The 27,349-nt window shown below is 28.9% G+C and overlaps 1 protein-coding gene across 1 annotated transcript; it reads left to right on the top strand.

The window, feature by feature from the left end:
• Positions 1–1,839: 1,839 nt before the first annotated feature.
• LOC123225677 (BAG family molecular chaperone regulator 7-like) lies at positions 1,840–20,623 on the top strand. Its single transcript, XM_044649786.1, has 4 exons — positions 1,840–2,272; positions 2,383–2,516; positions 19,355–19,651; positions 20,087–20,623. The coding sequence occupies exons 1-4, from the start codon at positions 1,840–1,842 to the stop codon at positions 20,312–20,314; spliced, it is 1,092 nt and encodes a 363-aa protein (XP_044505721.1). The 3' UTR covers positions 20,315–20,623.
• The last annotated feature ends 6,726 nt before the right edge of the window (positions 20,624–27,349 follow it).

The raw sequence follows: 27,349 nt of genomic DNA, 5'->3' as shown, positions 1-27,349 counted from the left end.
TGCCAACATGTGGACAACCACAACAGGCCTCTGAGAATGTTAGATTTAGTTTTGAGTATTTAATTAGATATTCAAATAATGTGTTATTATATGATTAAATAATTTTAAATTAAAAATAAAATAATATTTAACTATATGATAATAAATTATCAATAAAACTATGTATACATATTTTTAGTACATAATTTGTATATACAGATGAGATGGTATCATATGATTAGATGTTTCTTTATTATATAATAACACATATTTTAAAATCACCTAATTACATGATGACATATCACTGTATATATAAATTATATATCAAAAATAAATATATATAATATTATTCATAAATTATTTAGGTATTCAATTAATACTCAAAACTAACCTTAATGGTATGACTAAAATTACATACTCTCTTTGGTTTTTTTCATTTGTCAAGCACTATTTCAAACAATATATTATATTAAAGAGTGGAAGAACAATAAAATTACATACATAATTTTTTATGTAAAAATAATAATAAACTTTAAATCTTAAAATTAATTTATAAATAAATATTTAAAATTTATTTATATTTATCTTTGAATCTAAAACTAATCTTTTGGCGTACATTAAAATAGGTCATCATAATAAAACACGTGACTTGTGCAGCTGTGAAGCAACCAACTTGAGTATACGTTACAGATGGTACACATTTTAGATGCCGTTCACATCACGGGTCACTGGGAACAGTCAGTCCCTTCCCCACCAAATTATAACGCGTAAGTTGTAATGAAACCGCATTATCTGTCATCTGATTCTCGTGTCAACATCCACACGCCCATTTCATCATATTCTCTATCCTACGCGGCGAACCATGTTTCACTGCCAAACCACCACTGGGCTCTCCTTCTGTTTTTACTCATTTACCCCTGAAAGACTTTTTTTTGACTTTTTACGCTTTAACATCTACCTTTGGGAAAAAGATAATTTTTTATCCAAGTTTTAATTTAAATTCAAAATTATACCTATGATAGGTAAAAAATCTAAATACTCATTTATAAATTAATTATCATTCAAATTTTCAGTTAAAAACAAAAATAAAATCATCATTCTATTTATAAACCCTAAAATCTAAAAAATTTATATCATTCCTTCATTGAGTTTAAAAACTCACATTTACTTTTACGATTAAATTTTAAAAAATTTAATTTTTTCTCTTTCTAGGTTTCATTTTTGATGACTTACGGAATTGACTGGGATCAAGAATAAGTCGAGGTCTTCTCTAATGAAAAACGATCCTTTGTCATTCAGATCTGGACGATAGCAAGACTCAATGAAGCATTGTCTTTCATTGTTTGGATGACAAGACGAAGGATGACATGACAAATAACGATGCTTTATTATCACATCTGAACAACTATCCTTTATCATCTTTCATAGTTGATCCTAAAAAATAAATGAAAAATACCAATTATTGGTTAGAATGATAGTGAGTGAAGAGAGAAACAAACCTTAATGATAAAATCTAAACCTTTAAAATTTTAAGAATGAGTTAAATATTAATTTTTAAATTCTAATGATGAAAATAATATAAATAAAATTATAATTTTATCTTTATATTTTTTACTAAAACTTTTTATAATAATTAATTTATGAATAAATATTTAAAATTTTTTTCTATTACAAATATAATTTTGAAATTCTTCCCTTTATCTTTAACCTTTTATCATCCTCGCCTCGCCCATTACAAAATTTTGTCGCCTTCTTTATAAGCTCCTTTTAAACTCATCGTAAACCAATCGGGTCATCTTATCTCCCAGCAACAGCCCTAACTCGTTACCAACTGAGTCAGCTGGTTCAACTCAACCGAAAATGAGACGATTCAGCAGGATCGAATTTATTGAGCCTTGCTATTCACCATCACTCTCGGTCAGAGAAACCGCCATTTTCAAACCAAGGCCATTATCATTTCCCTCATTTTTTGAAGAAGAACACGATCTAAGCTTCACTTTCGATCTCTTGACTCCTAAACCATGTCCCTTGGATATTTTTGATACTGTCACCGATCTGGTCCAAATTGACAATACGCCGTCGCTTTACTACTACAAGAGAGTTCACAAGACGTTCACACCTGAGTTTGCGTTAGAGACTCTGTGCGACAGAGTTAGCGCGCTCGAGTCAAGATTTGACAGGCTGGTCAACGCGACAGCCTACGGAGGGGAAAGGAAGTATACGTGGACGGCGGAGATTGAGGGCGGTCCGGTTGAGCGTAAGTATAAATGGACGGCTGAAATTAAGGAAGGGAGTAAGAAGGAAAAGGGAGGGAAAAGAAGATCGATAAGAGCTATAAATGGACGGCCAAGATTAAGGGAAAAGGAGAAGATGGTCCGAACTTAAGAACTTACACCTTTGAAGCATCAGGTGGTGATGCAGGTGAGTGTAGCAGATCTGAGAAGAAAGGGAAGAAAGATAAGAAGGAAGGAGAGAATAACACGCGTGTAGTGGAGATCGAAGAGCCTGGCGATCATGGGGCCCTTGTTTTAAGACAGGTACGTGAAAATTTAATTTTAAGTATTATTAAATTAGAGCACAGATGGGGTGTTATTCTTTGCGGTAAGTTGTTATTGAAACCCTTTACTGACCTATAGACACGAATTAAGGATCGCGAAAATGACTACATAATAAAGGCATGCAGAATATAGTGATTTTGATTGTTTGTAGACTTGGTAAATTTTACTAGGACTTGTCCGTCTAATATGATAAGATATAAAAAAAAAGGGGAAATTAAAATTTTTACTACTATTTTAATTTGCGTATACAAAAATGTCACATATCCTAAAGTTTAAATAAATATATCATAACAGTAATTAATTTTTTTAAAATACCTCTCTTTAATCTTTTATACAGACATTCTCTCTTTTCATCTCTGTAACTTTTTTTTCTCTTCTTTCTCTTTTTTTAAAGTGATAAAGGAATCATTCTCTCTTCTTCCTCATCTTCAAAAACAAAAAAAGGAAGAAAAATACTGAATTCTTCATATTAAAAATTCTTCAAAGTAAGGATAATAAAAAAAAAAAAACTCACAAAAACTCAACCACATCCACTTTATACGCTGGAAGAAATGACGATTGAAAAAGATCATTTAGTAGGATTTAACTAAAAAAAAATAAAAAAATTAACATTTAAGGATTTAAACTGAAAATAAAAATGCATTCAAATGAAAAAAAAAAAGTAAAAAAGGCGTGTGCTGAGAACCAGAGGTTGGTGTTGACGCCCCCGTGTTAATAATTATACGCTAACCCTTATTGCCCATTTATATATATAATATAATAATATATAATATTATAATAAACATTATATATTATAATAATATATTATATTAAAATATAATACTGTAGTCTTTTTTACTGACATGACCTTCACCCCTTTATAAAATATAATGCTTCTGTAATAAATATACAGGGATTGATAGGAGCCCCCATCGTTTTATAAAATAAAATAAAGGGTTGGCCAGACGCCAACCCTTTATAAAATTAAAAAGAGTTGACATTAACGTCCCTTTTATTTTAATTTTTAAAGGTTGTAGTATTATGCTTAATTTTTTTAAAAAGTGTTTTCAGATAAAATAATGTCTTGAGACTGTAGTATTATATTATATATTATATATTATAATATTAATATTATATAATATTATAATATAATATAATATTATAATAATATTATATATTAACGTCAACCCTTGGTGTTATCAACCCTTATTACCTTTTTTTTGTTTTTAAACTTTATGTCAACTATTTTTTATTTTTTTATTTTTAGTTAAATATCAATTTTTTTTTTTCAGTAATATCCTTAAACGTTTATTTTTTTATTTTTTTCAGTTAAATTCTATTAAATGATTTTCTTCGATTGTCATTTCTTCCAGACTATAAAATAGATATGGTTGAGTTTTTGTGGGTTTTTTTTTTTAAAATTGAAATTTTTACCATTATTTTAATCCGCGTATACAAAAATGTCACATATTCTAAAGCTTAAATAAATATATCACAACAATAATCAACTTTCTTAAAATACCTCTTTTTAATCTTTTATGCAGATATTTTCTCTTTTTTTTTTTTTTGCAACTTTTTCTCTCTTCTTACTCTTCTTTCAAAGTGATAAAGGAATCATTTTCTCTTTTTCCTCATCTTCAAAAACAAAAGAAAGAAGGAAAAAAACTGAATTCTTCAGATTAAGAATTTTTCAAAGTAAGGATATAAAAAAAAGAGTAACCCACAAAAACTCAACCATATTCACTTTATAACGTAGAAGAAAAAACGATCGAAGAAGATCATTTAGTATAATTTAACTGAAAAAAATAAAAACTAACGCTTAAGGATTTAACTGAAAAAAAAAGAAATTGGTATTTAACTAAAAATAAAAAAATAAAAAATGATTGGCGTAAAGTTAAAAAAAAAAAAAGGTAATAAGGGTCACGACAACCCTTGGTATATTTAACGCCAACCCTTATATAATATATAATATTATAATATTATTATTATAATATTTTTTAATTATAATATAATAATATATTATTATAATTATATTATAATATAATATTATATTATATTATAATAATATTATTATATAATATTAATATTATAATATATAATATAATATTACAGTCTCAAGACATTATTTTATCTAGAAACATTTTTTGAAAAAATTCAGCATAATACTGCAGTTTTTAAAAATTAAAATAAAAGGGTTGGCACCTTGGCGTATGACGCCAACCCTTTTTAATTTTATAAAGGGTTGGCGTCTTGTCAACCCTTTATTTTATTTTATTTTATAAAAGGATGGAGGGTCATGTCAATCCTTGCATATTTGTTGCAGAAGCATTATATTTTATCAAGTGTGAGGGTATGTTAGTAAAAAACACTGTAGTATTATATTTTAATATAATATATTATTATAATATATTATATTACAATATAATTATAATTATAATATATAATATTAAATATTATAATATTAATATTATATTATATATATATATATATATATATATATATATATATATATATATATATATATATATATATATATATATATATATATATATATAAATGGGCAATAGTACGCCAACCCTTATATATAATTATTAACAAGGGGACGTCAACGCGAATCCCTGGTTTTCAGCATACACATTTTTTACTTTTTTTTTCAGTTAGATATAATTTTTTTTCAGTTTAAATCCTTAAATGCTAATTTTTTATTTTTTTCAGTTAAATCCTACTAAATGATATTTTTCAATCGTCATTTCTTTCAGCGTATAAAGTGGATGTAACTGAGTTTTTATGGGTTGCTCTTTTTTTTTTATTATCCTTACTTTGAAGAATTCTTAATTTGAAGAATTCAGTATTTTCCTTCTTTTGTTTTTTAAGATGAGGAAGAAAAGAGAGTGATTCCTTTATCACTTTGAAAGAACCGGAAGAAGAAAAAAAAAAGTTGCAAAGAAGAAGAAAGAGAATGTCTGCATGAAAGATTAAAGAGAGGTATTTTGGAGAAGTTGATTACTGTTGTGGTATATTTGCTTAAGTTTTAGGATATGTGACATTTTTGTATACGCAGATTAAAATAGTGGTAAAAATTTCAATTTCCCTAAAAAAAATTATGTTAGGACTATGATTTGTGACATGAAAAGTATTTTAGGTTGGGTTTAGGTTGACACTCAAAAAATTTGATCTTGTTTGAATTGATATAAAACCAACGTAAATTGAGTTAAACTAACTTGAAAATTTTAATTTTGAACAAAATATTGTATAATATTAAAAAAATTTTAATATCCTTTGTTTTCTTCATTTAATTGATAGAGTTTTAATCTACAAAATTTATATTCCCTAATTTGAATCAATAAATAAATCAGTATTGCATCACCAAACATTAAATCTATATCACCAAAAAATACTCATTTTAATTTAACAACTTTTTTTGATAGACTTGTAAAAAATTGTTTATAATTTTTTTTATTATAATTACTATTAATTTGAATTTATTATATTTAGTGTGTTATAATATTTGTGACAATTACATTCATTATATGAATTGAAAATTAAATTTCTTAAATATTTCTACAAATAATTGTTAATCTTCTTAATGACTATCAATTATATTATTTTAAAGTTAAAATTATAGATTTATTTGAGTTTTTAATTATAATATTCAATTTTTTTATTTTACAATTGATTGTATAAAGAGAGAATAAACAAATTATTAGTATTAATTTGAAAGAAAATAATTTTGTTTTAACAAAATGTGTTTCGTGTCAAAATATTTTTGTGTGTTTTATTTTGTAACAAATCGTGTTATTATTTGATATTTCATAAGACGTGTTGTTTTGTAATGAATTATGTCGTTATATATTGTTTGTGAATAGTTTCAGTGATGTCAATTCGAAAATATTTTAATTCGATTTAGGTTGAGAAATTTTAATATAATTTTATTTTAATTGAATGAGGGTTTAGGATCTTCGATATAAAACTTAAATTGATATAATTTGATAATACGAACTATCAGATCTAATTGTTTGACCCCTGATTGTATCTCAATTAAGTGTTTTTCAAGTAGCGAATAAGTGATTGGAAAAGGTTTTGAATTGTATGCATAATAAGAAGGCATTTCCTTATAGAGGGTTAGAGGTGGGCAAATGTAGTGCCAACCCAACCCTCAGGACTGGGCTTGTGGATGGCTCGGGGCTTTGAAGGCTATGATCGACCTAGGCTTGCCTTCATATGTAGGGCCTTGACAATTCATGTTATGGGCCTTAGGGGAGGACCTAGTGGTTCAGTTCCACAACCAAGTCTTTAGCCCAGTCCTGACCACGGTTTATGAACCGATGGTTTTGGTTTGAAATTGTCAATTCACGGTTCAAAAAAATAAGAACTCTAAGTCGAAATTGTAATAGGACAGTTTGTAATCGGTTCAAAATCAACAATTCTGGTTCATGACTCGGTTCAAAACTAACATTGAACCGTTTATTCTAATATATGATCTTGATTTATTTTTTTAATTATTAATTACAATAATTGAAAATTAAAAAAAAAGTTTGGATTTAATTTTTTAATTAAACTTTTTACGTATCTTCTTATGGATTAGAAGAATTAAAGCGTATATAATTCACTTACTTTTGCGTATCCGATAGTCGGCAGTATCCCCTTACTTTATCATTCACCTCAGTTATCTTGACTATTTTTTTCCATCATCAAACTATTCGTAGTTAAATGAAACGATTCTTTATTGTATTCTACCTTTATATCGTATTGGCGTAATTCGGCTTTTGTTCAATCATCCACACATACTTGTGCTTCAATAGATTCGAGAGCTGAACTTGATCGCCTCTCATTCAATATATTGCTCCATTGACTAAAAGTTTGTTCTACTACGACAGTTAATATCGGTGTTGTCAGAACCTGTTTAACAATAGCTACTAATGTTGGAAAGGTTGATGCATGTCGATTCCATCATTCTAGAACTAGAAGGGCTTTATCTATATTGCTATCACCAAACTCAAAAATAGTAGTTAAATAAATATCAAGCTCCGAGGTGGAGCTTAATGTTTATCTTGATCTTCCGCCCCTTTGCATCATAATATGATCACCATAACTCATGTTTTGGGTTAATGATAAGGTAATAGATGGTAGAGAGAAAGAAGAACCACTTTGATTAGAATAAATTAATGAATATTCAACATAAATTTCTTTAATTAAATTCATAATGTTAGTTATAGTTGATGAAATATTAACTTCATCCTCATAATCTAATTATAAACATTCATAATATAATGTTAAATAATCTGTAATATCATCTAATTTAAACCTAGGATTAAAAAAACAAGTAACAAGAAAAATTTTTGGAATTGTTTTATAGTAAGTTAACCATTTTGTTTTCATTAAAACAATAGTTTTTTAAAAAATAACATCTTGTTCGGCTTTCTGTAAAACTCCAATAATATTAGCGGGTTCATTTAAAAACAAATAAGAAGTGAGATAATAAACCCCGCTTAAAGTATAAGTTGTATATTAATATTTTTTAATATATTTAAAATTGTTTTTCAAATATTCTAATGTTAAGGATATAATGTAACTTGTGACACATTTTGTGAAATAAATTAGCACAATAAATCTTTATAATCAAAAGATTCGTTGAGTAATTCATATGTTGAATTTTAATTAGTCAGCACATCTTCAGGAAATCTTTTTGGCATTTTATTATGTTTACAAAATATATCCTATTCTTTCATAGTTTGGGGATGTGTTTATAAAAATAAAATTATTGTTTTTATTGGACTAATATAATTATTACGGAAATTTAAATTATCTTGTATGCATAAATTTAATACATGATATGTACATCTAATATGAAAAAATCTATCACCTAAATTGGGTTTGCAAATTTTAATTAAATAAGTTATTGAAGCCGTATTTGAACGTGCATTATCAAATAAAATTAAAAAATTTTTATAAACTAATTTATATTCTTCTAATATTCTTTTAATTATTCTATAAATATTATCAGTCGTATGTCGGTAATCAAAACCCTAAATGTTAAAATTCTTTTTTGTAATTGAAAATAGTCATATATCCGATGACAAATTATACTCATATAAGAGTGAACTTATCAACGATCACTCAAAATATCATTATATATAGATACACGTCTATCAAAATTTATAAAAAATTGAATTAATTCTTTTTTTATTTTTTATATAAATTAAATAATGTTCTTTTTAATGTATTTCTTGGAATAGTTTTATGTGCAGAATTTAATGCAGTTTTATAATAATTATTAAAACCTAAATTTTCACCAAAACTAAATACTAAATGATTTATTGTTATTATTTTTATAAATTTTTCCTTACTTTTATTATCACTATAAATAAATTAATATTTATGTGTAGAACTATACTCGCTTTTTTGTGTTTGACCTCTATTTTATCCCATTTTTTCTGGATGCTTTGACTTTAAACAATAATAATTATAAATATAAAACAGCACTCCCGTATCTATCTCCTTGTTTGAATTTATAAATTCGCTTACAATAATTGTAAGCAACTTCAATTATTGAAATATTTTTTGATTGTTGTCATTCTAGGGTTTTTCAACTTTTAGAATTTGAATTTCAGTTCCGTTTTTTCGAATTTTATCGTTTTACGATATATCGATTCGTATTTTTCAGATTTTTGAAGAATTTTTCGATTGTTCCCATTCTAAGGTTTTTCAACTTTTAGAATTCGAATTTCAGTTCTGTTTTTTCAAATTTTACCGTTTTACGATATATCGACTCGTATTTTTTAGATTTCTGAAGAATTTTTTGATTATTATCATTCTAGGGTATTTCAACTTTTAGAATTCGAATTTTAGTTTTGTTTTTTCAAATTTCACTGTTTTACGATATATCTACTCGTATTTTTAGATTTTCGACTGATTTTTTTATTTTTAACATTCTAACATATTTCAACGTATAGAATTCAAATTTTATTTTTGTTTTTTTGAATTTCATCGTTTTAGGATATATCAACTCATGCTTGATAGTAACATCACTTAAATCACATATAAAATGAAAATCAAATACATATCTATATATAATGACAAATAAAGTATATCGTATACATACGCACATACAATAAATATATGCATACGAACATATGAAGAACGATAAATAAACAATGAGCTAACTAAATATACATCCGTGAGCTACTCAATATAATGAAAATATAACTACGACGCTAAAAGTTGACGCATAGAGGTAGACGACTCTTAGAGAAAATCGACTCTCCGTGACAACGTCAAACACTCAAAAAAACGTAACATAAACATACCACAGTCACCGAAGCGCATTCCCTACTGAGGGACATCCGTCGCTCGATATAAAGCGAGGGAATCATGTCGTGGAGTCTGTCTTGAAGCGGTCCAAAAATTCGTCGCCTCTAATAACGGGGTCTGAATGTCATATACGGTCGCATGCGTTGCTCAAGAGATCCCATATTTCTCGAATATGATACATCTGAATTGTATACTGTAATAGATCACTCACGAAAATCTATAACTCTAACCACCCAATATGCGCAGTCGAAGTTTATAGGGATGTAAACCTATAAACAGTGACAAATTTTAGTTAATTATAGACTAATTCAACTAATTCAATGTAATGAAAATACATATATACTATACTTGATCGATCATCCCCCATGGTTTGTACAATAATCTCGGGGTATACGCTGCGTCAACCATCCTCGTGAAGAGCCTCGAAAACTCAAACTCCTCAAACGGTGTGGTCTGCCAACTCTTCCAAGTCATCTCAATATGGTCTCCGAAGAATATGTGGGTAATCGTCCAACGCTATGAAACAGTCACACGGTGGTCGTCTTGGTGCCGACGTAATAAAGCTAAAAAATAATCCACATGCTAAAATGGTATAAACAAGTTTACATGTGTTAGTTATTGATAAATATATCAAACTTTTTCTCATATTATATAATATAAACAACTTACATCGTCGTCAGCCATCGACGTAACTTTATCACAAGCCGTCAAAAACTATTCTTTGACTTCAACCCGATGAAGTAGACATCATGGGCGTCGGAAGTCGCAGCGCTGGTGTACCACGTGAGGAAAGATTCCTCACGCTCTGAGGTAGAGGATTGAACGGTCCTAAGTTGTCGTTTCGCCTTCCCTTTGAGTGGATTTGTATACTGGGTGTAAACCAGGGGACCCTTTCGGACGATCCGATCACGTGTCGTACGAATCAGCTGCATGATCCCAGAAAATAATTAATTCATCATTCCATCCTACGTAACAATTAGCATTAATCGATTTATTTTACCTTTTTCATGTATGCGGGAGGAGGTTTAGCCGGAGAATCTTGAATCACGGTCAAGTCCACCACGCGTGCGCCCTAGACAGACTGAAAAATTATAATTTTGAATATTTCAGTGACCAATATATACGAATATTTATATACTAAGTATAATTGATATACCTCAATATAGATGGCCTCAGAAATGTCCTCCTGTGAACCAATATCTACTATCTTTTTAGTTGAGCTCAGGATATCAGCAAGTACCCATAATCACTCGTCCTGAAAAAGAGTCAAAACATCATTAAATAAACAATATATTTGAAAAGACAAATCGATCAATGACATTTTTTTAAAAAAATTAACCTCAACCTTCGGAGAAGGTGTTCGGAGAGACCTTCGATCGATAATATATTAATGTCGGTTCCCTATATGTATGAAAGGACAAAATGGTAAAGGATATTTCATATAAAATATAATATCTATAATAATTATCATACCTCAAGTGGAGGATTTGAAGCAACTAGAGATCCTATCGGATGGCTTCATGAGGAAGACCCTATACGAATATATATATCAAATATTAATCGATAACCGAACAATCATAAAAATAAAGTTTCATTGATAAGTGTCATACCTCAGTTCGGACAGGTGATACAACAGAAGGGCTAACCGGTGCCTCCTCCTGGCGACTACCCTAAGATAATAGTAATAATAACTTACTCAGTGACATTTTATATATAATAATATTATAATATAATAACGACATTTAACATTAAATATAAATTTGAAATGTCATACGGATCTTATGTGGCTGATGGGATGGTATTGCAGTATCAATGTCGGATGTCGGTCGAATATCGTCGTCCCTCTCCTGTACGAATGTAATAATAGTTGTCAGAATAATAACATTGTAGACATTGTTTATAAGTAATAAATTAGAAGTGGTTTTACAATCTGAGCGACGGGGCCTAGATATGTATGCGTGACGATGTCCTCCAAACAAGTCATACAATCCTGTAATCGAGTCATATCGTCACGTAATTGAGTCATCTAGAAAGAGATATCGTCGCGAAAACTCGATATCTCACGTAAAATCGTAGCACCCCAATGCGCTAATGTAGCATCTAATGTAGAAATACTAGGTGATACGAATGGGGGACACTGCTCGGTGGCACGATGGATAGTACGATCCTCCACTCCAGGATGGTCTGTCGTCCGTGGGCTCTGAACTACAGGGGAATATAGATGTTGCTCCATAACAGGAGGCTGAATAGACTCCTCATGTGTCTCAGAAGTCTGGATGGGTATATCTGAAGGTCCTGAGTCTAGAGAAGCCCCGTCTCCGATCGCGAGAGGAATAGAAGTAGATTAGAAGGAATCAGCATCGGGTAAACCGGTGTACTGCGAATCTCAACGTACCATGGTAAACCCTCCTCGGTTGATGATGGCCGAAGAGGGAATGTGGCATCCTCGTGAAGATATATAAGTTAAAATAATTCCAACATATAATGAATTAATCGACTTATTAATTAACGAGTACATACCGGATCACCAGTGAAAATATGACCTATATGAGTCTAATTAGAGACGTCTCGCGTACGCCACCTAAACATCCGTGGGAACGTATAGGGATCAACAAGATCAACCAATCGTATAACGTGCCCAGGTCTTATATATCCAATACTGCAATATAATCATTTACGATTTAAATAAATCAATTCATATTTTTTCCAATTAATATATATAATCAATAAATTAAAAATAATCAGAAATACGAAAGGAAATTCGTAGAGGTCGTATCTATGCATCTCAAGCGTCCGTTTGGAGCACACTTTATATCTCACCTGTGACATAGACTTGTATGTGATCTACCACATGGGGACACCCCAAGGGTAGGAATTAAACCCGTCCAGATGATCAACCAACTGTAAATACTCTAAAGACACATTCTTTTGTCGATCATTCCTCAACAAAATCATGTGAAGAACATACAATAAGGTCATCTTACAGCGTCAATATCGTCATCCTCCCATGGCCTCGACAAGAAAACACGCTCTAGATTATGATACTGCACCTTCGGACAATCTCAAAAGTACGTATCTCTGATCCTTTGTCTGGAAGAACGAGAAATATATGAAAAGATATCAATGCGTCAGCTAAACGAAAGACCTGTCACCAAAGCAAACTCAAACGGGCTAAAACGAACATCAACTCCGTTAATCCGAACCCAAAACTCGTCTCTAACAAAGAATCGATGTAGCTGCCATAGTAGAAATGAATGAACCAATATCCCAGAGAATTTGGTCTCGGATAAACGAAGAAGATACCTGAAACATGTTCTCTCAAATAGTCGTAGCTGCTCTGGGTCAGTGTCGACGTAATCCTAGATAATACTGTGCGTTGTGCACGACATATCAGATCTATTCGAAAGTGTCTGGACTCATCGGGGATTCGCAGCTCTCTTTCAACACGTTTTCTTTTGCGAGAAATATCTTGCGAAAATTTACAAAATCCGTTAGTCATTCATAAATAGACATATGTAAACCAATTAAAAGGAAAAAACAAAACTGAAATTCGAATTTTATACGTTAAAATACCATAAAATATTAGCAATCAAAAAATCAGTCGAAAATCTGAATAATACGACTTGATATATCGTAAAACGGTAAAATTCAAAAAAATGAAATTGAAATTCGAATTCTAAAAGTTGAAATACCCTAGAATAACAACAATCAAAAAATTCTTTGAAAATCTGAAAAATACGAGTCGATATATCGTAAAACGGTGAAATTCAAAAAAACGGAACTGAAATTTGAATTCTAAAAGTTGAAAACCCTAGAATGACAACAATCAAAAAATTCTTCAAAAATCTGAAAAATACGAGTCGATATATCGTAAAACGGTGAAATTTGAAAAAATGAAACTGAAATTCGAATTCTAAAAGTTGAGAAACCCTAGAATGACAACAATCGAAAAATTCTTCAAAAATCTGAAAAATACGAGTCGATATATTGTAAAACGGTGAAATTCCAAAAAAACGGAACTGAAATTCGAATTCTAAAAGTTGAAAAACCTAGAATAACAATAATCGAAAAATTCTTCGGAAATCTAAAAAATACGAATCGATATCATACAACGGTGAAATTTGAAAAAACGGAATTGAAATTCGAATTCTAAAAGTTGAAAAACCTAGAATGACAACAATCAAAAAATTCTTCGAAAATCTGAAAAATATGAATCGATATATCGTAAAACAGTGAAATTCGAAAAAATGAAACTAAAATTCAAATTCTAAAAGTTGAAAAACCGTAGAATAACAACAATCAAAAAATTCTTCAGAAATCTGAAAAATATGAATCGATATATCGTAAAACGATGAAATTCAAAAAAATGGAACTGAAATTCGAATTCTAAAAGTTGAAATACCCTAGAATGGAAATAATCTAAAAATTCTTCGGAAATCTGAAAAATACGAGGTCATTCCATCATATAATATGTTCGAAAGGCACAAAAATCGAAAAAGTTAATCTTAAATTTAAAAACTACATATTGAAAAATCTTAAAACAAAAAAACGGATATAAAATTCGAAAACTACACGTCGAGAAACCCTATATGTGAAAATATCAATTTACCCCCTAAGGAAATTTCTATTACAATAGGTCCAATATTTATCCCTTGCCCCTCGTTAATTTTCGAATCTATTACTGTCCCTGCAGTTTTAAAATAGTTATTTTCACCCCAACCCACGCTAGCGGCGCACTGTTACATGGTAAATTTCAGAAACCCCTATAGTGGACTAAACTATAACGACCAGATCCCTAATGTTTTTAAAAAGACGCTTAATCCCCCTAACCAACTGTCACAGTGGGAGTGTTCTTTGTGACAGTGGGAAACTGTCAGAATGGTGAATGCTTCGGATGCATTTTTCGGCCAAAAATCGATCATTTCGGCCTCCAATTTCAACATAAATCGAATTTACATAGGCTATAACACAAAACCCCTCAATAAATTCAACGAAAACAACCAAGAATCAAAACTTATTAAACATTGTTCAAAATCCAAACCCTAAGGTTTCAAACCGCAAAATCTCACTCAAATCTCGATAATATGAACAATAACTTGATTCAAACAAGATTACGGAAGATATACTAACCTTCTTGACCATTTTTGGTCGCTGAAAAGAAAGAAAATCGTCAAAAATCGGCTTGACAGTGGGATGACAGTGGGACGACAGTGGACAGTGGGAAAGTTGGCTATTTTTCTTTGGATTTACACAGTGATAGTGGAAGTTTCACAGTGAAAAATATAAAAATTTGTCTTGTTTATATATAGGGGTAGTTTCGATATTTCACAAAATTTAGACATTTTTGCTTTAATCTGAATTTTTTAAGCAATTTCACTTAAACCCCTTTACTTTTATCTACTTTTTATAATTTCCCTTTTAAAATAGGTTTGCAAAAATCACATTGAAATATATACACTACCCACTAAACACTCAAACCAATTCCAAAACTCCATGAGAATGATACTATCTATTCACATCATCCAATATAAATATCCTTACTTTTGTCGTTTCTTGTCATAATTCAACTTTATTCCATATTTTCTTTTATTTAGAAACATAAATTTTAAAAATATAATTAAATTTTAAAAATGCTATAGCATCAAGTCTAAATCGAGCTTAGTTTATCATATCAACCTCAAGCTTCAGAGTAGTTTTATCAAAACTCATTAAACTCTAGTTTAGTTTCAAGCTCAACTCCCTTGAGCTAAGACAAGCTCAAACAAACCGAACGCAAACTCAGTATAACTCGAATTTACCTTAAAAAATATCACGAGATGGGTAGGTTTGGCCTGTGAACCTAACCGAAATTGGTCTGGATAAAATCAAAACCGGATTGAATCAAAGCCAAAACCAAATTTTGATTGTTCAATTTTGGTTTATCTAATTTTAAACCGTAAAACCGTTGGTTCATATTCGGTTTATAAATCGACAATTAAACCGACGATTTACATCTTTTGAACCGACAATTTTAATTTTTTTGAATTTATTTTATTTTTTAAAATTAAAAAAAAAAGGAACCAACGATTTTTTGCATATTTCAGAATTTTGCAGGGGACAAAAATTCTAAACTTCATTTTCACCCCCCTTTTTTTTTTAATTTTCCCTATATATATCTATTCAATCTTTCAACTCTCTTACTAAATCCTTCAAACTCTCTTATTTACTCTCATTCTCATTCTTTCAATTTTTAATACTCTCTCAATCTTTCAATCAAATTCTCTCAAATTTAATTAAATTCTTTCTTTATTTTTTATTAATTCTAATTTTTATTTCTATTATATAATTCATAATTAATTATAGAATTTATTCCTATAATTAATTTTATTTATTATTATTTATTATCTTTCATAATTAATCCTATAATTTATTTATATAATTAAATTTATTTATTATCAAAAAATGGTAAGTAGTGAAAATTCTTCTGGTAATAGAAGATTTAGTCAATATTCACATATTTCAAATGTGAATAAAATTCAATTTATAGATGATTTTTCAACACAAGAAAGTAAAAGTCATTATATAGAGGTAGAGTAGTAACAAGAACGTCAACAACAGGTGGAGATGGGACAACAGTCGAAAAAATTTCTACCTCTGATATTTTCAAGATTCATTTTAAGAAAATACAAAAAGAAGATGGTAATTTTGAAGTTGTTTGCAATTATTGTAAGCAAATTTATAAATTTAAACAAGGAGGTAGATACAGGACGTTCAAAAGACACTTGGAGTCGAAGCATCCAAAAAAAATTGGGCAAAGTAGAGGTCAAACACAAATAATCAGGTATGGTTCTACACATAAATCTTTATTTATTTATAGTGATAATAAAAGTAAAGAAAAATTTGTAAAAATGGTAGCAATAAATCATTTAGTATTTAGTTTTGGTGAAAATTTAGGTTTTAATAATCATTGTAAAACTGCATTAAATCTTGCACATAAAACTATTCTAAGAAACACATTAAAAAGAATATTATTTAGTTTATATAAAAAACAAAAAAGAGAATTGATTCAATTTTTTATAAATTTTGATGGGCGTGTATTTATATGTAGTAATATTTGGAATGCGCATTGATAAATTCACTCTTATATGGGTATAACTTGTCATTGGATAGATGCGCATTTTCAATTACAAAAAAAAATTTTTAGCGTTTAGGGGGTTTGATAACCAATATACGGTCGATAATATTTATAGAATAATTAAAGGAATATTAGAATATAAATTAATTTATAAAATTTTTTCAATTTCATTTGATAATGTACGTTCAAATACAATCTCAATAACTGGCTTAATTAAAATTTGTAAACCCAATTTAAGTAGTAGATTTTTTCATATTAGATGTGTAAGTCATGTATTAAATTTGTATGTATAAGATGGTTTAAATTATCTTAATAATTATATTAGTCCAATAAAAACAATAATTTCATTTTTATGGACACATCCCCAAATCATGAAAGAATAAGGTAAATTTTGTACACAACATAATAGAAGGCTAAAAAGATTTCCTAAAAATATACCGACTCGTTATAATTCAACATATGAATTACTCAATGAGTCTTTTGATTATAGGGATTTATTGTGCTAATTTATTTCACAAAATGTGTCACAAGTTACATTATATCTCCAACATTGAAATATTTGTAAAACAATTTTAAATGTATTAAGAAATTTTAATAATGTAACTTATACTTTAAGTGGGGTTTATTATCCCACTTCTTATTTGTTTTTAAATGAAACCGTTAATATTATTGGGACTTTACAGGAAGCGGAATACGATGTTATTCTTGAAGAAACTATTGTTTTAATGAAAACAAAACGGTTAATTTATTATAAAACAATTTCAGAAATTTTTCTTGTTGCTTATTTTTTTTATCCTAAGTTTAAATTATACGGTATTACAGATTATTTGACATTATATTATAAATGTTTGCTATTAGATTATGAGGATAAAGTTAATATTCCATTAACTATAACTAATATTATGAATTTAATTAAAGAAATTTATGTTGAATATTCATTAATTTATAGTAATCAATGTGATTTTTCTTCATCTCTACCACCTATTGTTTCATTATCAACCTAAAATATGAGTTATGATGATCGTATTATGATGCAAAGTAACAAAAGACCAAGAGGAACATTAGGGGCCACCTCGGAGCTTGATATTTATTTAACTACTATTTTTGAGTTTGCTGACAACAATATAAGTAAAGACTTTCTAGTTCTAGAATGGTGGGATCCACATGTATGAATCTTTCCAACATTAGCAATTATTGCTAAACAAGTCCTGAGAACACCAGTATTAATTGTCGCAGTAGAACAAGCTTTTAGTCAAAGGAGTAATATATTAGATGAGAGGCGATCAAATTTGGCTCTCGAATCTATTGAAGCTCAAGTATATATGAACAATTAGATAAGAGCCGAATTACACCAACAAGATATAAAAGTGGACTTCAATAAAGAATCGTTTGATTTAACTACGGATAGTTCGATGACGAGAAATAATAGTCAAGATAGCGGAGGTAAATGATAAGGTAAAACGGTACTATCGGCTATCGGATACGCAAAGGTAAGAGAACTACGTAGGGTTTAATTCTTCTAACCCCAAAAAGATACGTAAGAAATTTAATTGAAAAATTAAGTTCAAACATTTCCTTTAATTTTCAATTATTGTAATTAATAATTTAAAAAATAAATTATGGTCGTGTATTAGAATTGACGGTTCAATGTCTGTTTCGAACGGGGGTCATGAATCAGAATCATTGGTTTCGAACCGGTTACAAACCATCTTATTACGATTTTGATTCAGGGTTCTTATTTTTTTGAATTGTTGAAACCACCAGTTTATAAATCATGGCCATGACTGAGCTACGCTAGCAATCGAGTTCAAGCCAACTCGTTTCAAAGCCTGCCTTACCCACATCTTCAATGCATTTCTCAGCCTCTCAGTTATAAGTCATATATGAGAAAATCCAACGATTCTGGGCATTGCAGGTGACCCACAAAGAAAATCATTATAAGAACTGTAAGGCACGCGGTACATTTCAATTTGAAGGACATGCTTTCTAGTGGTTTGGATTGCCTGGTCCTGCTGATATCAGTGAATTATGAACATTTAATGAAGTTCACTTCATTCTTGTTAATCCTTATATAACTGTTCTTAAAGCCCTTGAATAAGTTTTTATATATGTTTGCATTTCATTTACCAGATTATTTCATCCTCCACATGAAACTTCTTAAATCCACGCCCCAACATTTGAGTAGCACTATTCATTTCTAAATGTCAGTGATTAAAATCCTTTGTTACCTGATTAAACCCCTATTATTGATGGAAAATCACTCATATCATTCTTATTTTCATAAACACACTAGTCCAGTCCTTGTGTACTTATAAAGCCTTCATGCCTTTATTGTTTTGTTCTAAGAGTTTTTATGTTCTTAAACTTGGTTGTTCCTACTGTTAAGAGGCTCTGATATTCTCTTTTCTTGTAGAGGAAGGCTTTTTCAAAAAGACCCGGAGCTGTTAGAAACATCAGGGGCAAGAACAAGGAACTGTCTCCTCAAGATGCGGCGATAATGATTCAGATGACTTTCAGAGCTTATCTGATTCGAAGATCTCAGGCTCTTCGAGCCCTCAGAGATCTTGCTGTTGCAAAGACAAAGTTGAAGGAGATTAGAGCGTTGTTCAACAACTTATCCTACCGTCGTCAAGTGGCTCGTGATGCAGAAGAGCGACAAAGGTTCTCTGAGAAAATCATTGTTCTACTCCTCACTGTTGATGCCATTGAGGTAAATTATTCTTGTTCTTCTATTTGGTGATTTTTCTTTCATCCATATCCAGTTGGGTATATGGTCTGCAATAATGGTCTTGATGGGAATCTGCACAAATCAACCCCAAATGTAAACACTTTAATATCTTCACACAACCATCAAATTATTTTTGAAATTAGTTGAAGGAAATTAAAAAATGCTCACAATAAAATGTGCCAACTCCACCAATGGCTGTAGCCTCCAAATTTACTCCTGCTGCTTCTTGTTCCAATTATCAATTGTTATCCTAATCTCTAGTTATTAATTGGGATAAAAGAAGCCAATGAGAAGGCGCATCCTTGTCCTAATCTCATTGCCTATCGTAGTTGTGGGTTCTTAACTCTGTTTTCTACTAAATTATTGAGATGGTGCATTAGTCTATATTGCATCTCCATCTGATATATTGATGTTTAGGGAGCTGATCCAATGGTGAGAGCTGCAAAGAGGTCAATGGTGGATGAGCTGGAAACGATGCTCGACACGGTGGACCCTCAACCAGCTGTGAGATCTCTTTCGATAAGGAAAAGGACCTTTGATATGCCTGATAAAGTCATTCAGAAGGAAATCGCTGCAGGTGTTGCACAGGTTGTAAAAATGATTGATGAAGAGAAGGGTGCCGGCACTTTTGAAGCATGCATATGAGAATAAGGTTATATAACTAACAATCCCCACCCCCCTTGGTGTCACTTTTTATGTGTTCTTATGTAAGTGTTTATCATTACCTCTTTACATTGCCTGAGGCTGAGGTGTACTGGATCCTGCTTAGACTTGTATTTAAATTTGCAACCTGGGTGGACTTTTGTTTGTTGCCTTTTTTCTGTTTTGCAGTTTTTGCTGTGAATTAGAGCTTGCTCAAGAATGTTCGAGCTGGGCTCTTTTGAGAGAAATCAAGTTTAAGTGTGGCTCGAGTTAGAGTTTGAATCAAGTTTTGAGTTCGGCTTGACACTAAAATGACATCATTTTTATGTATATTGGTTAAAATAACTTCATTTTAGTTGATTCGCGTTAAATTTTCCAAACTCACGAGCTTGACAAACCAAATATCCATAAAACTTAAGTTTGGAAATATCAATTTTCAGGTTCGAATTTGAGTTCAAAAGTTCAATTTGAATCCACTCTTATTGTGAATGTTGTTGAAACAAGTCTGAAGTCTTTAAAGCCCTCCTGGCAAGTTTACATAAAATAAAGTTAAGCCCATTGGGTTAAGAATCCAATAGGAATTGTAAGCATCAATTTGATAATCCTACGTATAATTCAATCCAATGTTAGGGAGGGCATGTTCGATAATAATCTCTTTCAGTACAAATCTGAAGTTTTAATCTAATACATTTAAACCAATGAAACTATATTAATATTTTGATTTGTAAGGTGCATTAAAAATTTGGAAATCCAATTACGATGAAATTATATGCATAAATAATAACGTGTCATTTTGTAATTGAATATTAATTTATCTTTAATTTTTAACTATTCAATCACATGATAATACATCATTTTTTGTACTCATATATATACTCAATCGTACGTATATACATGTAGTATTGCCATGAGGGGATTTCAACTTTATATGTATAGTATTATTCAAACTAAAAATTTACTTTATATTTTCTAGGAAGGAAATAAGATAGCCAAATTTTTCCAAGAGAACAAGCAAAAACCCGATTTATTCATGAGCAATGTTATGAATATATATTTTTTGTATATAATTTAAATATATAGATAATATGTTATTATGTGTTATTTTATCTTTAATTCAAACTCGTCTAATAACATGATGATATATCATATGTGCACTCAAATTATATATAACAAATATATACCTAGAGTTTTATTGTTTATATATTATCACGTGGATACCGAATTTCTCCTATAAATAAAGTTTTGTATTATAATTATTAGTATTCTATGATACAATATAATATAAATGAAAAACAATATATATCATAAATATATCAATATTTGATGATATATTGAATAAATTATATGATACGATATATATATCATATGATACAATATATATAATCTATATAAATCGATATATATTTTTAGAGAAATTATGATATGGTAAAAATATATTTAAAAAATTTTAGAATTTTAAAAAATATTTATAATATTTTTTAAAATAATAATATAATAATTAAAACTTTTTATCATTTTATTAGTATAAATTAAAATTTTAATATACAATTCGACATCCATACTTTATATTATATTATTTCCTTTTTCTATTTAAAAGTCCACCCACACCCTTTTTCTCTTTCTATAGAACTATTTACAATCAGCCTGGCTTAAATTCAAAGGAATAGTTAGCCTAGTCGTGTAGAACTAACTATTTATCATTTACGCAATTATCAACTGTCAAAGGCAGATCTCTAATTACGTAGTCATAAAGTTGTTGATTTGACAATTACACTTCATGTTTTATTAATAAATAAATAAATAAAATTTGTATTTAAAATAGAAAGTCAAAACGTATTTTTCTGGACGAGACTCACCAAAAATTCAACCCTCCAAAATCAACCGTTGGGTGGCACATCAACGGCTCCAACGCTGACGTCCTTTTTTGGTTTCCCATACATCACGTTCCAAAATTAATGGCAAAAATCAAGACTTTTTGGCCCCCAAAAGCTTTGCTTAGCGACAAAGGAAATATAATCTTCCAGATGTAAAAGGTATAGATTTGACATATCTGAGCGATTTATTAAAAATAAATTTGGTTTGAATTTGATAAAATGATAATAAATTCTATCAATAAATTTAAAATTTATATATTTAGTATAATCTATTTAATTTTTAATAATAAAAATTATAATTTTACCTATTTAATATAATTGATTTAACCTTTAATGATAAAATATATGAAATCTTTTAGGTGTAAGGATATAGATTTGAAATCTATCAGCGATATATCAAGGACAAATTTCTGATGAATTTGATATAGTGATTATAAACCGGATTATTAAACTCAAAATTTTACCTATTTAGTGTAATCGATTCAACTCTTAATGATAACAGATATAAAACCTTCTAAGTGTAAGGGTATAGATTTGAAATCTCTCAACGATATATCAAAGATAAATTTCTGATGAATTTGATATAGTGATTATGGACTTGATTGGACCCAAAATTTTACTTGTTTAATGTAATCGATTCAACGTTTAGTGATAAAAGACATAAAATCTTTCTTAGCGTAAATATATAGATTTAAGATCTATCAGTGACACATCAAAAACAAATTTCTGATGAATTTGATACAGTGATTATAAATTGATTAGTAAACTCAAAATTTTACCTATTTAGTATGATCGATTCAATCCTTAATAATAAAAAGATATAAAATCTTTTTAACGTAAATGTGTAAATTTGAAATCTATTACTGACATATTAAAAATAAATTTATGATATAATAATTATAAACTCGATTATTAAACTTAAACTTTTACTTTTACTTATTTAATTCAATCTATTCAACTCTGAGAAAGATAATCCGGCCAAAATAAAAATATCCCCATGAAAAAGACTCAAGACTTTTGTTGCTTCAAACAAAATCCTTTGGCCGGAGCCATTAAAGACTTGACTCAATTTAATTTTTATTATTTTATCAAACAACTTTTCTTTTCTTTCATTGCGTCTATTGGTGGGCTTTGATTCTTTGTTCAATTTAATATTTTATTAAATTAAAAAAATATAAATTTCTAGAAATAACTTTTTTCAGTTGGATTTTAAAACTGAATTTATTTATACACGTTGAGTTAGGTGGCTTGTTGTAGTTTCTACGTTAAAAATTAGTTCAGATTAAAGTCTTTACTTCACTTCTAATATTAATTTGGCCAAATCACTGCTTTCCACCCAGAGTTTGTTGAAATTAAATTTTACCTTTTAATTATAAAACAATAAAAATTTCACCCATCATTCTCTTTCATTAAGTGATAGGATATAAAAATCATTTTATATAAAATTTTTTGTTTCCTTTATTTTTTTCTCATATTATTTTTTTTCCTTATTTTTATTTTACCATTTTGAAATTTTTAAAAATACTAGAGATGTCGATGAAATTTTTCAAAGGGTTTTTAAAAATTTTTAAAAAGTTTAAGGATTGTTTAAAATTATTTTTAAATTTTTAATAACCCCCTTAATAGTTTAAAAAATTAACCGTTCATATTATACAAAATTGATCAAAATTTAATATTATAAAATTGGTAAAAATTATGATATTGTTTAAAAGTTTAAGTGATACAATTTTTAACTAGTAATAATATATTAATAAGTTAACATTTCTATTAAATGTGAATGAAAAGTTTTATAATTTTAATAAAAGAACAAAACAATTATTTATAAGAAAACTAAATAAATTTATCAATAAAAATAGATGAGGATGGTAATTTGATTTTTGAAAACTTAAAAGAAAAAATTATAATTGCATTAAACCTTGGTTTGAGAAATAATCATTTAACCTTTGTTAATTAGGCCAAGTAGTCATTTCCAAAAAAACTTAACGTACTAATTAATTGAAGTAGATGATGGGTGATAATTTTCTTTTTTAAAACTTAGAAATAGTGGTTCATTTCATTAAACATTGGGTGGAACATAGTCATTTGACCTTTGTTAATTAGGAATATTAATTGGATTCTAATGACGTGACAGAACAACTTCGTCCAATTCAAACTAAGAATTAAGATCCCATTAACAGATTCTTTTCTTGCATAACACGACTTACCCTGCCAGGTTGGTGCCACGTTTCCCAACTTTCTTAAACTCAGACCACTGTCTGCAGGTTTCCTGTCTTCCCTGCTGCTCTGCACAATAAATTTCAATGTCAGACTTGCCTGGACATCGCCGACGCCTAAAGGTGGAAAATTCAAAACCACAAAAGTCAGAAGAAAAATACAATCATGGATGGTTACTTTTCAACTTGTATTGAAAAAAAAAAATCATTCAACATACCGCAAAACGGGGCGTTGAATGAAGATTCTACTGTCAGTTCCAAAAAATACACTTACTCTATTAACCAATCACATCATGGCAGATAGAATAGTATGTTGGCCAAATGACAATTTCAACCCTAAGTTTAGTTATATTCATACAATCACCCCGTTAGAGTTTAAAAAACAGAAACCCTTTCTTTTTTTTACGTGTATCAACTAAAAGTTTAGGATAGAAATGAGAAGTCATTGACGACAGAGATGATAGTCAGAAACGTGAAGAAAAAATTTAAAGAAAAAATATGAGTTTCAAAATTATAAAATTTTAGATATGAATAAAGTTGTTAGTTTTTAAAACTCAAATAAGAAAAATAATATATTTTATATTTTTTTAATATTATTAATAAAATAACAATTGTATTTCTATTTTTAACAAATAATTTTAACAGTAATTGTATTCTAAGTAAGATTTCGGGTGTTTTAAACTCCTTGTATATGACTTTAAAAACTCACCTAAATTTCGGTAGGATATTATCCTTTGAGCTAGTATATTATATTATATATTAAAATTTCAATTTTATGTATCATATATCAATTATTAATAAAATAATAAAAATTTAATTAACATATTATTATTTTAAAAAATATCATAAACATGATTAAAAATTTAAATTTTTTTATATATATCTTAATTATATTATCATTTTTTAAAAAAAATGTATCGATGTATATCGTTAATATGTCTCGTATCATAAGATAAATCATATGATAAGATATGATTACTATATCGTATTAATTATGATATATTTTATAATACATGTTATTTTTATCTATATTATATAATATTATAAAATATACATCATATATATATATTTATTATATTATATCGTATCATATCATAAAATATATTTATAATATCATATTATTTATAATATAATCCATGATTTATATTATTATTTTATATAATATTAAATCATATCATACATTATATTAACTTTTTACAACTTCTCTTTTTCTATTGTGTCTTGTCGGAATCTATCATTGACTTTGACAAAGTAAAACTACTTATTTATAAACCTCGTGCCGCCAGCTCTCACTGACCCCGTCCCTCCCACCAACCCACGCGAGTTCACTTACTCCTTCGCTACCCCCGTTCCATCACCCGCCCCCTCCTAACCCTGGCATTCTCTCCCGCCCCCACACAATTAAATAACACTCAAATTTTACTTTAAAATGGGTCTAATTTGACACTTTATTTTTAAATAAAAAAATAAACTATAAATTTAACCTATAATTCAATTAAAATCTTATAAAATTTTAATTTTTTTCATATTTTAATAAAACAAAACCCATATAATATTACACAAACTTAGATTTAGTTATTTCAAAGAGTTTTTTCAATTCAACAAGTTATCAAATTTGACCAAATTTTAAATCATTTAATATTTATATATAAATCAAACTAAATTATAGATCAATTCATAGTTTAATTTGTCCGATTAATTGGTTCGGTTGACTTTTAAAAACACTGATTAGGTAAAATTTAAAAACTTTTTCAAACTAAGTTGAAGAAAATAATTTGAAAAATTCTAAACTAAATCAAATTATTATATATTTCAAACCAAATTAACTCAAATAAAAAAAATACAATCTATTAAAAACTATTTATTTTGAAATGTTTTGTACTTAATAAATGATAATTAAATCATAGTTATTTAAAATATAAAAAAATATATATATGTATATAAACTTGTGCTTTAAATCATAATTTTTTCATTATATTAAATCATACTTAAATTGTAAATTATTTTTTAAATTTTATTAACTAAAATTAAACTATTTTATATATAAAACCTAACTAAACCTAGTAATTTTTTATGCACATGGGAAATGATTGTGCATAAATTAAATTGGCTGTCAGACTCCATCAAGGGTCCAACGGACAACATTGCATCACTTCATGCGTGTCATTTTCTCATTTGACATATTCAAAAAATATTTTTGTTAGGGTAATTACCATTTTTGTCCCTAATTTGTTTGATTAAAAAATTAAAAATAAAATAATATCTAATTATATAATAATATATTATTATTTATATATAATTATATTTTTATTAAAAAATAATAAGTATTTAAAATATTTTTGTTTTTGGCATCTCAACAAAAATATTTATTATTTTTTCTGGAGAATATTGGTAGTGCGGTGTGAAACTGAAAACAGCGTCAATAACACGTGGAAAGTGGAAACCATTGCGCCTGTTATTTCTTAAAACAAGTAGGTCCATAGGGTCTATTACCTGCCACGTGGGACCATGTATATGGCTGCTATAATTTAACACAGCGACTGTCACCGACCGTTCACCACCCAGCTGTAATTGAAAGCGACGATACCCCTATAAACACGTCCAGTACTTTCGTGGTGGGCCCCACTGCAAACGTGGTCACGTCAGCTCCGACTGGATCACAGGTGTCGTCACGTGCTTTGGCCTCAAAGTCAGTCCGCCACGTGGCTTCCATCTCCGAGATTTCTGTGGACCCCTTCGACGTTAGGCCGTTTTTATTATTAAACAAATCAAAAGCTTCACTCCAACGGGTTCTTTCAGTTATTGACAAATTAAATTCACAAAACCCAGACCTTCACGCGCTGTTCCGCTCACTCGCCCAGCCCGTGGCGGGTAACTAAAACGCTGTCGTAGAGCGCCAATAAAATTGTTTTAGTTGGTGTGTTTCCCGTTCAACAACCGAGAGTTTACCC

The sequence above is a fragment of the Mangifera indica genome, chromosome 9 (genome assembly GCF_011075055.1).
Source record: "Mangifera indica cultivar Alphonso chromosome 9, CATAS_Mindica_2.1, whole genome shotgun sequence".
NCBI lineage: Eukaryota > Viridiplantae > Streptophyta > Magnoliopsida > Sapindales > Anacardiaceae > Mangifera > Mangifera indica.
Note: the sequence above shows the minus strand (reverse complement) of the source record. Positions and strands in the feature narration are given on the sequence as shown.